This window comes from Arctopsyche grandis, chromosome 2 (genome assembly GCF_051622035.1).
Source record: "Arctopsyche grandis isolate Sample6627 chromosome 2, ASM5162203v2, whole genome shotgun sequence".
Lineage (NCBI taxonomy): Eukaryota > Metazoa > Arthropoda > Insecta > Trichoptera > Hydropsychidae > Arctopsyche > Arctopsyche grandis.
In genome coordinates, this window is record NC_135356.1 from 31606541 (window position 1) to 31620694 (window position 14154).

At 33.4% G+C, this 14154-nt stretch overlaps 1 protein-coding gene across 1 annotated transcript; it reads left to right on the forward strand.

Annotated features, from left to right (window-relative positions):
* Window positions 1-1020: 1020 nt before the first annotated feature.
* On the forward strand, window positions 1021-3987 carry LOC143921068 (uncharacterized). Its single transcript, XM_077444196.1, has 6 exons — window positions 1021-1203; window positions 1733-1795; window positions 2172-2262; window positions 2346-2523; window positions 2618-2799; window positions 2897-3987. The coding sequence occupies exons 1-6, from the start codon at window positions 1068-1070 to the stop codon at window positions 3003-3005; spliced, it is 759 nt and encodes a 252-aa protein (XP_077300322.1). The 5' UTR covers window positions 1021-1067; the 3' UTR covers window positions 3006-3987.
* Window positions 3988-14154: the final 10167 nt, after the last annotated feature.

Genomic DNA, 14154 nt, shown 5'->3' on the forward strand with positions numbered 1-14154 from the left:
CTCCATTAGCATATCTACAATGTATGTGTGACAATTTTTTTCATCGTTATAATACAAAAAATTTACATATACGGTATACTCTCAATTATCCGGGTGCGGATTATCCGTGCATGAAAAATATTAATTTAAAAATTAAATTATTTTTTTATATGATTATGAGACCCACCGATTGATTGCAACCATAAACACGCGTGTTATTTGAAACAAATGATGTCACACAGATTCGCTTAAAAAGTTTTTTTTATAGGACGATTCATCATCAACTAGCGATTTAAATTTACTTCATACTTCCATAATAACATTTGATTATAATTGCACTTTTAAATTTTGATTCGTGCATTTTTGAAAATTCTATTTATTTTTTACCCTTGATTTTTAGCGTGATGGAAAGAAGAAAATTTTGTTATATGGGGGGGGAAGACATTTTTTTAGCCCTGGGTGGGAGCCCCCTCTGACTCCTGGCAAGCACTGGTTTCAGTCCCAGTCCGCCACTGTTTCCGGGAATAAAAATTCGTTCGGTTCGTTCAAAATTCCCATTTTTGCCCATATCTACTAAGGGCTGACGAGAGGGGGGGAGGCGGAATAAAGTTTCAGGGCCCGAGTTCACTCTTTTTCGAGTGCTACTACATACATAGTTAGTATATAGTACATTATAAGTTTCAAAATATCACACTGATTAAATGAAAATATCGTAAATGAAAATTATGTCGAATATATTTTTGTTAGTTATAGTCGAATTGAATTTAAATATGCACAACTTTCCAAACACCATATGGATATACATATTTGATAAATATTTAGACTACATAGATTGGGTGAATTTTTTTGTCCACTGCTACGGCGAGCGGCCACGCTTACAATGTGTACATGTGTTGGTAAAAGTGTTAGCCGAGCGCGGCCTCGGCTGAAGTCGGGCGCACTCGGCTAACGGCGTTCGGCTCTCGGCCGAGCTCGGCGAAGAAGGGGGGAGGGGGGGGGGGGGGGACTTATGCAACATCTTGACGCCAACGTTCCGTCCAAGCTCTAAGGTGTCTCACACGCGCGCACACCTTAGAGGGAACGCTTTCATGGAGCCATCCACACACACGATATCTACTACCGATGTTTCCATATCCAGTTCCCATATTGCAACCTGTGGTCGCTATTTAGGAACTGGATATGGAATTCGTATTATCGTATTATTACCAATGTTCTTTATTGCGGGTATAAATTATTTTCACACGATAAAAATTAACAAACACATCAATTTGATAAATATGTAGGTTTTTTTTTAGAAACCCTTTGAACAGACGAAGAACAGAATATATGTATGTACAAGATTTTCGTACAAAATTTCTTATGGTACATACTTATCATTTAATGTAATGCTGAGATTATTATTTTCATATTTATCACAACATGTACATTATTTTTAGATTAACCATGCTTAGTAGTTACCTTAACTTACATATACATATGTATGTAAAAGTCCTGATGAATGTTTAATTCTGCGATAAATGACAATGTAAAGTTTCCCATAGACATCACATAAGATTTACCAAACATTTTACGGACGTAATAAATGCTTTAAACATGGCTCATCTAATAGTAAACATGTTATTAAATTTATTTGAACAGTTTTATTTTATTTAAATTTATTTGAATATGCATTTGTTATTAATTTATTAAATTGTCACGGATTCTACCACCTATTCTATTCTACATTAAACCATCGATATTGTTATTATTTCAGACGGGAAGTGCATAGATCGTGATTTTATCATGACTGACGGATTTCGCAATTTCAACAGAGCTGGTAAGTTAAATGAACGCAAACAGTAAATAAGACATTTGAATATTATATTGTAGTATGTATGTATAAGTATCAGCAGTGTAATACCCCTCCTCCCCCCCATTGAATTGATATCGATCTCTTACATGGCGACATATGTATGTATATGTAAGTATGCACAGGTGTACTTCTTGGAATTATTAACATTCTACGAATCCTCCATGGACTTAGTAAATCTGTTTAATCCTAAAAATTATACGTTTACGTATAATTTCATCAATTTAGTATCTACATATATATTAATATGTACTTGTTATTATGTCAATAAAATGTGTATCTATAGAATATGAAAAACTGTTTTCAGAATTCTTACATAGATTGTATGTACATATGTTTTTAGTTGGACAACACATTCAACCTACTTGGCCCTGTTCTAACGATGAACCATTCGAGATTTCAGCATGGAGTCGCAACGTCCCAAACAATTCACTGTAAATATTATATAATATAATATTTATATAAAAAATAAGAAGAGCTCAAAAATTTCAAATAAATAATCATTTTATATTTATAGGTATGTTCCGAGGAATGTTCCCCGAAAAATCATTGCAACGCCACCTGCAAGTGTTGCGATGCCTTCTTCACAATCCATGACATATTTAGAAACATCACGACAGGAAATACAGATGTTTACGGTTTCGGAAACTAAACGTGATAATATCAATTTGAGCGATATTTGGGGCATTTCCAATGTAATTAGATATTTATAAAAATCTAATAACCTTAATTTTAATGCTTAAAGGTTTAATATAAACCCATTCATACATATATTTATGTACATTTTAGGTCCCGAAAGGAAGCATTTATAAGAATAACAAATTTTGCGGTTTTTGTCGTCAAAATGGAGAACATGCGTCAATTTATTTGAGTCATTCGCTGAGGTCACCGACAGGTGCTTTATTATGTCCAATTCTACGAAAATTCGAATGTCCCCTATGTGGAGCTACTGGTGATATGGCACATACTATGTAAGATATAAGATATCTTAAAATTTGTTGTACACATATGCAAAATGCATACATAGATACATATATTGTGATTGTAAATTATTAAATTTTTTTTCAGAACGTATTGCCCTATTTCACTCAAACAGAATTCAGGAATAAAACCATTGTCTGTTGCAAAAATGTTGAATTCTACACGACGTAAAAGCAATGGACAGCTACGGTATTAAAATATTAAAACCCATCATCTGTTGTACTTTTTTCTAAACAATTATAAAAATTGAAGTGCTTTTGTATATTTTTAAGTTATTTTTCTTATAACTAGCTACATACATACATCTATCTCGGCTATTCTTTATTTAATTTTTTCGTTTTCAATTTATTGTGCAAATTCCGATTTGATCATTTTTTTAAATATATATTATAAAATCAATTGGGTCGTTAATTCAAAAACATACATATATTGTATTACAATGTAAAACCAATTTGTTTTTTTTTGCATTTTGCTTCTCATTTAAAAATATGTATTTTGTTATCGTAAAACATTAATTTTAATAAAATTAGTTTGCACGTATTTTTAATTCTTTTTTCAAATTAAGTATTGTATTGCCAATATATTAGAAATATGAGAAATTGCAATAATTGGGCTGGTCTATGGTATATAGTTAAACACTTATTACTATACCAATTTATAATAATCATGCATACATATACATACATACATATATGTAAATAATTGGCAAACAAAAGCACACAAGATCCTTATTAACTACTACATATACATACATATGTACATTATTATGATTTATCTATTAAAATATGCTATGACAATTTTTTTCTTCATTTTAATTTCTTATTTTAATCGAAATTGCAAGTCTACCAGGCCCAATATACATACTAATTATAGATGATAAGACAGGACCAAATTGATCTCATTGTATGTTAACAGAAACCAATCTGATTACTTTATAAGTGTTTAGTTGTTACTGTCATCGAAGCGATTTTTAGTTAGTATCTATTTATGTATATATGTAGGTAGCTATTTTTTTATATTCGGATTTATTTCTCTTTATTTTTAATTTTAAAGAGCAAAATTTGCTTAGTGTATTTTGCTTATTATATTTTAGTATTTTTGTTCTCATCATTAGTTTGTAATTTTTTCGTGTTTATTTTTGTTTATAAAGTGATAAATAAAATTTTTAGCTAGATATGTATTATTTTTTTAAATCCAACCAAAAATACGTATAAATTATAATATATAAATTTATAGAATATAAAAGTGCACCACTGGCGACATTTTTTTAAGAATGCCCATTTTTACATTTTTTTTACAATATTCTTTACTTTACTAATTACCAAGTACCAAGCACATTAAATCAATGTATATCCCATTTTTTTTTAATTATTTCTCACATGCGAAATTGAGAAGAAAACTTATTATATATATATATATATATATATGTATAATAAGTTTTCAATCACTACCGGCCACTTGTCAATCAAGTTATGACTAGTGACCGGACCCACAGTGCGCCGTTTATTGTTCAATTGTTGTAAATGCATTGTTAAAGTTTCGTCCAACCTTTATTTTTTTTACTCTAGCTTTGTAAATAGAGCCAAACCGCCCCGATTACTGGAAAAAGCACGGTGTCTATCCGCAGTCTGGTTATGACTCATAACAAATAGAGATTATTGATTGGCGGTAGACTCCAGCAAAATGTAATAATACACTTTTGTGGTAGAATCAAAAATTTCTAATATGCGCCCTCTTAATAAATGTGGTTAAACGAATGTTTTTTTATATATCTTGTAAACGATCAATTAGTACAAATATCTCGTAAACGATCACCCACCAAACAAAAATCAATATCATATTCGAATTCAGTGGGTCAAACTTAGTAAAGATTGGTTAGTCTCCGCTCTGGTAACTCAAAAACGTGATTTTTTGTTGCTCATTGTAATCGGAGAGCCTTCATACTACATACAAAACAATTAAAAATTTTATCGTTTCTCCATTGTAAGTTACAGGGAAGGGGATCACTGTGGGCAACAAGTGTCCAAGAATAAACACTATTCAAATACCGACAATGATGATCTCGCAGATCAACAGAGCCAAGACGAAGAACTGCAAACTGCAGAAGTTCAGTATGATTTCAAAAGATATTCCAAATTAGTCAGTGATTAGTGCCATACTTTCAGCAAGATCCCAATGATACGTTTCAATATTCATGCTCACGTTCGAAGAGGTTGTGAAATAAATGATTACGCTCTTATTCAATGGATGAAAAATCAAAATCACCCCACTACAGTTGAGACTGGTGAGCATCGTCACCGTCGAAAGCAACATAGTAAGAAAGTCGTTTGACATTTACTCAAATTTCGCTTTTTGTAATGTCCAGCCCACCATCAACTTGGATGATCAGAGCTGATTCTCTATTATCATTGAAGAAGGTTTCCATGTATGATTTCCATTCTGCAAGCCTTTCTTCAATATTTAGTAGTTTGCCGGTTTGATCTGTAAGTGAACTAATATATTTATTTTTGTATATTCCTGCTGCTTGTTTAACCTTCTTATGCATATTAAACGTATCATGTTTTGCTTCGAATTCCTCTATCATTCCGCCACATTCGCTGGCTAGCCATTTCTCCTTAGCTCGCCGAATTAGACGACGGATGGATCTTTGGACTTCCACGTATTTCTGCGTATTTATATTTTTATATCTGCGCCGAAGATCCATTAGTTGTGTAGTTGTGTTGATTATATCTTTAACGGCAATCCACGTAGATTCAATATCCATACTTCTCGATGTAGAAACATTGCTCAATTTATCGTTTAGTTCATACTGTATCAAACTTCTGATTCTTTCGTCATGCAATTTTTCCGTTTCGATACCAGACGCTTTTTTTTTTCTTGTGTAACTTTTAAGTTTGAATTTGACTTTTGCTACTAAGAGGCTATGGTCTGTGAATACGTCCACTCCTGGGTATGTCTTAACACTTTTTATTATATTTCTAAAGCGTTTGTTTATGGTGATATCATCAATTTGATTCCTTACATCTCTGTCAGCATTTGAGATCCATGTATATAATTTCCTTGGATGTAATTTAAAAAAGGTGCTCATGATAATCAGCTCTCCTTCTTGGCAGAATTGGACTAATCTATCACCACGTTCATTTGGTGTCCTCAGTCCGAAACTTCCAACCACTTCTTCTCGTGCACCGCAACCAACCTTTGCGTTAAAGTCACCCATGACAATTGTTATATCGCTTCTTCTACAATAGGTTTTGGCCTTCTCTATATCCGCATAAAAGAGCTCAACCTCATCGTCCGGTGCGTTTGCAGTAGGTGCATATACTTGAATAACATTCAATGAAAAAGGTCTTTTATTTATTTGTAACAATGCAACGCGGTCAGATAATGGCAGCCAATTTTTACATACCTCTTTTACGTTTCACTTATGATTACATCAAAAAAAATTGTTGGTGTTTTTATTCAAAATAATTTATTTATTTATTTTATTCTAAACATACCATTGTGGCATAACAGGAATTCCTAAAGCGCCACAATGGTCAAAAATATAACACAAAAAAAACAAAATAACAATTAAACATAAATTAATACATAACGAAAATAATATACTCATCAATTATGCATAAAAAAAAAATTCGGGTGTGACCAACCCATGACTTTATCTATGTATTTGAGGAATATAAGAAGGTTACTAAACAAAATTCGATATTGAACCGTACAGACAAATTATCAAATACTAATAACTATGATGGAAATGTATGGAAACTTGCACAAGACAAAAGTTCTACTTCCGGTTGTCAGATTTTGTTCAAATTTTTTTTATTACTTAATATCACTATCAGTATTATACTTATTAATAATCAAGAAAATAAAAATAATTTAAAAGGTCAAAATAAAATAATGAAATATTGTTTTAAAAAAAAATACTACTTCCTGTTTACAAATTCAGACCAAACCATTATCAAATCTTTAAGTTAGTACATAAATAATATAAATATAATTTTTCAGCTTAATACGTTCAGGGGTGTGGACAGGATCCAGGCGACAACATTGTTGACCTTTCTAAGAGGAGAAAATCCCACTTCCGGTTCATTAAATTTGGTGATTTTATTTTTTATTTTTACTTAAAATCACTATTTTTATTATACTCAATAAATATCAAGAAGATTAAATAATTTAAAAAGTCAAAATAAAATAATGAAAAAACAATGAAATCTTGTTTTAAAAAAAAATACTACTTCCGGTTTACGAATTCTGACCAAAACGCTACCAAATTTAATTTAGTACAAGAAGAATACAAATATAAATTTTCGGCTTAATACGTCCAGGGGTGTGGACAGGATCCAGGCGACAACATTTTTGACCTTTCTAGGAGATAAAAATCCGACTTCCGGTATATTAAATTTTGTGATTTTTTTTTATTTTCATCACATTGATAGAAGAATTATACTTGATTTTTTTCGTGAAGATCACACGTGTATAAAGGGTCGAAAAAAATAGTGGAAGAAAAATCGAACAAGAGTAAACTGCCACTTCCGGTTGAGGGATGCTTACTAAATTTTATACATAGCTTGGTATTACGCTTAAACTTCTAGATATGAAATTTCAGTTCAATAAACCAAAAGGTTTTTTAGAAAAACATAAAAAAATAAAAAAAAATAAATAAAAATAAAATAAAAATAAAAAAAAAGAGTAAAAGTACTACTTTCGGTTCAGATAAAAATATTTAAAAATAAAAGGTTATAGATATTATTATTTTTATTACATATAAAAAAATTTTTATCTGATTCAGTCAGCGGTTTGGGAGATAATTGAATTCAAAAACTTAAAAAAAGAGGACACCTATAAGGGGAGGTACTATTTCCGGTCAACTTAAAAATTTGAAAAAAATTTTCGTCATGTCTATAAGAATTTTAGTACCCGATACCAAGTTTTGGTTCGATAGGACTAACGGTGTTCAAAGAATCCCCAAAACACACAGACACACACACACAGACACACACACACACACACACACACACACACACACACACACACACACATTTTTTCTAGATCATGAAAACGTGATCAGTAATCGATTCTGAGTTCGAATCAGTCAAAATCATAAAATTCGTTACACATGTGTTCATGCGTTGTTGTTTATGAACAGAGTAGTTTTTTTATATAGAGCGGTGAAATGCGGTTGTTCTTGTGCAATATTCCTGGACAATCGTCTCGTTTTCCGACAAAAGGGTTTCTCAGACTGTATTCATTGGGAGGGGGGGGGGGTCTCATATTTAGGACTTAAGGTCAAATTTTTCGACCTTTAAAGCGGGCTTTACATTTTACAAAATATTTGGGTACTTCAGTTTTTTAGTCTTATGAAATAAAACAAGAATCAAAGAATCATAGATATTACAAGAATGATAAAAAGAGCGTAAATTTAACAAATAATATTTAAGATTCTTCTTTTTATAAACTAGTATTTCCTTTCTTTTTTTCAGTTTATTTAGTGCAGTGGCGTAACTATTATAACGCGGGGGTATGCAGTGCATACGAGCCCTCAGGTTTGAGAGGGCTTTCGGGACAATCTCCAAATTTTAATATATAGTTAAGCTGTGTTCCCCTGGATGCTACTACTCCACTTAATTGCAAAAGCATTTAACTGTTGATTTATTATTATTATTTTTTTTATATTATATTCTGTGAATGTGTGTGTGTGTGAGTGTGCGTTTGCTTTTTAGGTGAGTGTATGTGTGTGTGGTTTATGTGTGTGTGTGTGTGTGTGTGTGTGTGTGTGTGTGTGTGTGTATATATGTGTGTGTGTGTGTGTGTATGTGTGTGTATGTGTGTGTGTGTACTTGCGTGCTTATGCACGCATAATCATGCGTACATGTATGTTTACTTGAGGTGTGCGTGCATTCGCACGGCACATCTCAGGTTTTGTTTCCTACCGCATGCGCGCTTTATGTGTTCATGCGTTGTTGTTAATTTTGTACTTGGTTATGTACAGTGTGGTTTTTTATTAGAACAGTGATGTGCGGTTGTTCTTGTGCGATATTCATGAACAACCGTCTCGTTCTCCGACGAAAGGGTCTCTTGGACTGTATTCGTCGGGGGGGTGGTGGCCTCATGTTGAGGGCTTAAAGGGTCAAATTCCGTGACCTTTAAAGCGGACTTAGTATAGGTAAGTATTAAAAAAAAAAAATTAAGAAAATCAATTCACAATAACTGAAAACTGTCTAATGTATGTATGTATAAAAAAAATTCAGATTTGGCGAACTTACAATATAAAGATGAAGAAATTCAGAAAATGTCTATAAAATATGTGATTGCAGAATTTTAAAATTTACATATGGGCTACATTTAAAATTTGCTAGTTTATTTATTTATTTTTGTAGTAGTTACGTCACTGATTTAGTTATTATTGCTCGACGTATATATGTTTGATAAAACATTCTCTGTTTGTTCATATTACTTACAAGATGGGCAAGTGTATCGTTAAAAATTGCACAGTGCATTAAAACACACACACAATAAACGGCATGGAATACATTTTTATAAGAAAACTATCATTTATCGAACATGTTATTCAATTAATATCGTAGTTTGACAATTTAGTAAATTATTTTATTAATATATATTATAGTTACGGAAACGGTACGCGGCAAAGTAAGGTGACCACTGATTTTATTAGGACAGTGCTGGTCCGTCCTGGTAAATTGTGCGATAAAACCGATACTTTATGGTAAAGCGAAAAAAATAAAAATAAATACGGTATTTACAGTTACAATTATTTTTGATAGTCTTTTCCTTCTTCGGCTTGTCGCTTCTCAAAATGTGCGACAAGCCGAAGAAGGAAATGCCTTACTTGCATATGCTCACGGGGCGTTCTTCGCAGTATTACACTACTGATCAAAAAGGCATTTAAATGTATATTTCCCATCGAGACGTTTTTTCTATAAACGTACGCAAATAATGGCCGTTAAATAGGTCGTTAGACGACGAAGCGCCTTCCGGTTCCGGTGGTGTTAGCAGAAGCAGACCACCAGCAACCGCCATGACCGACACCGAAAAGCCAAGACCGCGGGCATATCTAAGTTTCCCATCCGAATTTACTCACACACACACTAACAGACATTTGTTTACGTTTTCACATTTGACATTTGACGTGTGTGCATTCATACCTACCGCGACATATATAATCCATTCATGAGTCAGTCAGTCAGCTGATATAGCTGAACGCATATCTAACATCTACTGCCCCTCCTCTATCATGTCCAACTTTTCTAAAGAATACAAACATAACCCCGTGGGTTCCACATCAGATGACGGCTTAATATATCCATAAAGCTTTTTGCCGGGATGGATTTCATTGTATGCTGGTCTAACAAATTCAGACCGCGGCCCCCGAGCACGTCATCGGTGCGATATTGTCCGCCACGTCATCCTCACTCCCGGCACTTCGCCCCCACGCGCCGGCCGACCACGCAGCCACCACTTATTATCATTCGTGAAATCTCGCCGCCCAGCTCTTTTCCGATCTCATTCCCCGTTCGCAAATTCCCCGTTCGTCTCCGGTTCGTGCGGTTTTTTTCCCTAGCTACGCGTTAACCTCGTCGGAGAGCACGCGGCCGCCCACCCCCGCGCTGACCGCCATATTGCCTCAGCCCTTTGGGTTGATGCCCGCCGCTATTGTACAAATGCGCCATCGCTTATAGGAATACCGCTTGGATTTCCTACGCATTCCCATTGGAAAATCGTTTGAATATATTCGTGTCGACTTACAATAAACGGTTTGCCAAACTCTAATTCATACCTCGACGCCCCCTCCCCCCCCACCTCCACATACCAGTTTTGCCCTCTTGTTTAAATTTTTAATTGTAAAACAAAAGACATTGGTTTTATTTCATTTTTTTCTGATTAAAATCGAGCATTTGTTTCGTCGTTGAGCATTTTCCATACAAAGGATGTTTTTAAATTTTTCTATATGCGCTTCGCTTCCCCACCCGTGTCGCTCATTTTGTTGTTACTCGTTAAGCTAAACGTTATTATTATTCTAATAAATGTATTCCGAATTTATTTGTATACTAGCTGTATTACCCGGCTTCGCTCAGTATTTATAATATAAACCGCTTAAAAATGACTAAGCTAATAGTAAACATTTAATTAAAAAAAAAAAAAAATTTTAAAAAAATTTTTAAAATTTAACTAGCGTGAACTTTCTTCACACATTTTTGTCATTTTTAATCACACCGAAAAATTCACAACAATATACAACTTCTATTCCAATAATATATGTACAACTCAGTTCACAATTTACTTTGCAACGCACTAAAGTTTTTAGATTGATTCAACCCTTCTACCTCTTTTTTCATGTGCAAAACTATCTATAAAAACAAGTACCGCGTAAAATTCTGTGTCTTATTCCTTAGTCGAATAGCACCGACGGCAGGAAATGCAAACAGAGGGTCGGCCTTTGTCACAAAAGGGTCCAGCAGATTGACAGGCTCAAATCAAGATGAATGTATAGGATCATTGCTCAATTGGAGAAATGACTTGTTGAATTTAACACCTCTGTAGGTAGATATGACCCATTCCAGGGAGTGGCACCGATGATGAACTCACGCGCCCTTTGGCTGTTCTGTAAATAGTGTTTACATGGCATAACATATTGTGCGTATGAATTGTATATTGTTATGGTTTTGTATAACATTTAGATAACAAAATATAGGGAAAAATGAATTTCCTGGAACGAGATGCCGATCGAAATGTAATCGTGAATTGTAACAATGTCAATATACAGGTATGTAATACTAATAATAATGGTTGAATACAAAATTGGCATAACTGAAATTGGAACCTGCTCGAGATAAAAACCCGTGTCTGCAAAAAAAGCTCGATATGAATATCGTGGGAAGAAGTGAGACGCGAAATCCAATCGATTGTGCTGATAAGTAAGCTCTGACTGGCTGAATTGCCGACTAGTGAAAACTTTTATACTACATATTAAATAACATGTTAACATGCTATTCGATATGCTAGATATGCAAAATTATTTAAAAAAAAAGTTTAATGACTCGGCACGATCTAAAAATAGCATATGCAATAATAAGTAAATTCACAAATTTAACAGTAGGTTCCGGTGGCTAAAAACATATGTATTTTTGTTGTTCAGTGTAATGTATCACTTTTACCCAAGTTTGTATGGATGCATGTGTGGATTCGACCCAGCGTTACTCGAGACAGCCGTCCCTGTCTGCCGTGTATACACATATGTATGTAGTTTTAATAATGAATATTTGTCTACAAGACTAATTTCAAGACTCAGAACCTTTCTTGTCATCGCATACATGTTTTGTATAGTCGTGGATTTAAAAATTGAATTAGTCATCAAAATACCAAAAATGAGATAAGAAATTTAGAGTAGGTACTCCAATTATTTTTACCTACATATGCACTCGAGTAGTTGTGATGTCAGATAAAAGCTTGATCACGTGAAGACCGATGATTTCAATGTGTATATTTCAAAAAGCTGGACGGATATTCGAGTCTTACGACCGCGCACCACTCTCTCGAGTTTGGATGCCCATGCTGTTCTTCAGAGAATTGTCGTTGAATCCCTTCAAATCATTTCAATCGTCATTGAAATCATCCGTTCCAGTGGCCGGGGCTTGGCAATCGAAGGAAACACACGAACGAGTACGTTGACTGACTTGGAATAGGGCTGGTTTGGAAAGCCAACTTTTTGAGGTTAAAATATCCAACGGCGAAGAATCGAAGAAGTTGGCAACACTCATTCGTAGTTTGACATTTGACCAGCTTTACTCTCATCTTGTAAAATGAACCAAAGCACGTGAACAAATAATAAATGATAAAGTAAATAAAAGAAACATTTAAAAAAATTATTGATATTAATATTTATGAAATTTCTAAGAAGATGCAGGTTGAGCGTTGTTTAAAATTAATCTTCAAACTACGAATGAGGATGTGTGCATGAGTAGTGCAGCATCATGCAAATGCAGCACAATGCAAAAACTAAACTTTGTAATTATAAACTATGACATTTTGTTTCAGAAAGTACTGTCCGATGGTCCAAAAGACATGATTCATGTCTTTATAAAATAATACATCTTAGTAATAATACATTTTATTCGAATTTCCACGAATTTTTTCTTGTTAATGTAGGTATGATTTAAATTTTTAAGAGCTACTTATTTACTACTTACTTTACTAATTATAAACTATGACATTTTATTTCAGAAAGTACTGCCCCATTGTTCTGGAAATAATGAAATGGATGCAGGAAAAACATAACTTAATATAAAAATACACAAAATATCTATATAGATACATATATTGAAATGGTGATCATTGTTTATTTTATTTAGGTATATTTCTTTCTTGAAAGTGTTAATGTATGTAGATATAGAGCATAATAGGATTATAGGATAAAATATGAAATCTCCATTTACAATATCTTAAGAGTGTTAATATAATATTTTTTTATTATTGCTTACTTAAAAATTAAAGGATAACAGGCAAAATTACATGTGTACCTATTTTATTTTCATTAAAGCTTTCATGAAATATTATAATTTTTCTTAAAAAATAAATATAAAATAAAAATAACGGTATTTTGTTTATTTTTTAAAATGTGTCATTACCTTAACATACCACTTGGTAGCTTTTCAAAATAACTTCAGAGTTGTTAACAACAGCTCATATAGCAGGTAGTCTGTCAGTGTTAGTTTAATAATGAATTTAATAGAAACTCAAATTTAATAAAGTGATGGTTAGACATAAGCATTTTCAAATACCTAGGTGTCTACTCTCTATCTCTATTCTACAAAGTAGTTTTTCATCATTTCATCATGGTAAAAGTCGGAATTCTCAACAGGGAGGACCCTCTAGACTCGGTGGACCCGTTCCTTCCTGACATTGGTTGCTCTTTGCGAGTACTCTAGTATTTTCGTTCCCTAAATTAACTCGACTTTTGCCTGATGAAATACTCTGACATATACTGCCTCGTTCGCAGTATACGTCGGAGACTCTTGGGCAGCGTACGGAAATATTCCGAATTCTTGTAAAAGTGGTTATAATTTCGTGGATCCACATGATAGTGAAATACATACACAAAATGTAGAAAATATGTGGATGCGTGTGAAAAGAAAGATGAAGCGTCAATTTGGCACAACGCGTGCCCGTTTTGATTCATATTTAGATGAATTTGTATTGAACCACAAATGAATGCGTGTATGTACATATATTCCATTCGCAATACGTGGAATTTTTCCGTACACTGCCCAACCGTCCGAAATTATATGCGAACCAGGCAGTATACATATGTCGGAGTATTTCATCAGGTA

Coding starts and splice junctions, on each gene's coding strand:
- LOC143921068 (XM_077444196.1), top strand. CDS start 1,068: ATGGAGCCATCCACACACACGATATCTACTACCGATGTTTCCATATCC. Junction 2,263..2,345: donor AACGTCCCAAACAATTCACT/GTAAATATTATA, acceptor TTATATTTATAG/GTATGTTCCGAGGAATGTTC. Junction 2,524..2,617: donor ATATTTGGGGCATTTCCAAT/GTAATTAGATAT, acceptor TGTACATTTTAG/GTCCCGAAAGGAAGCATTTA.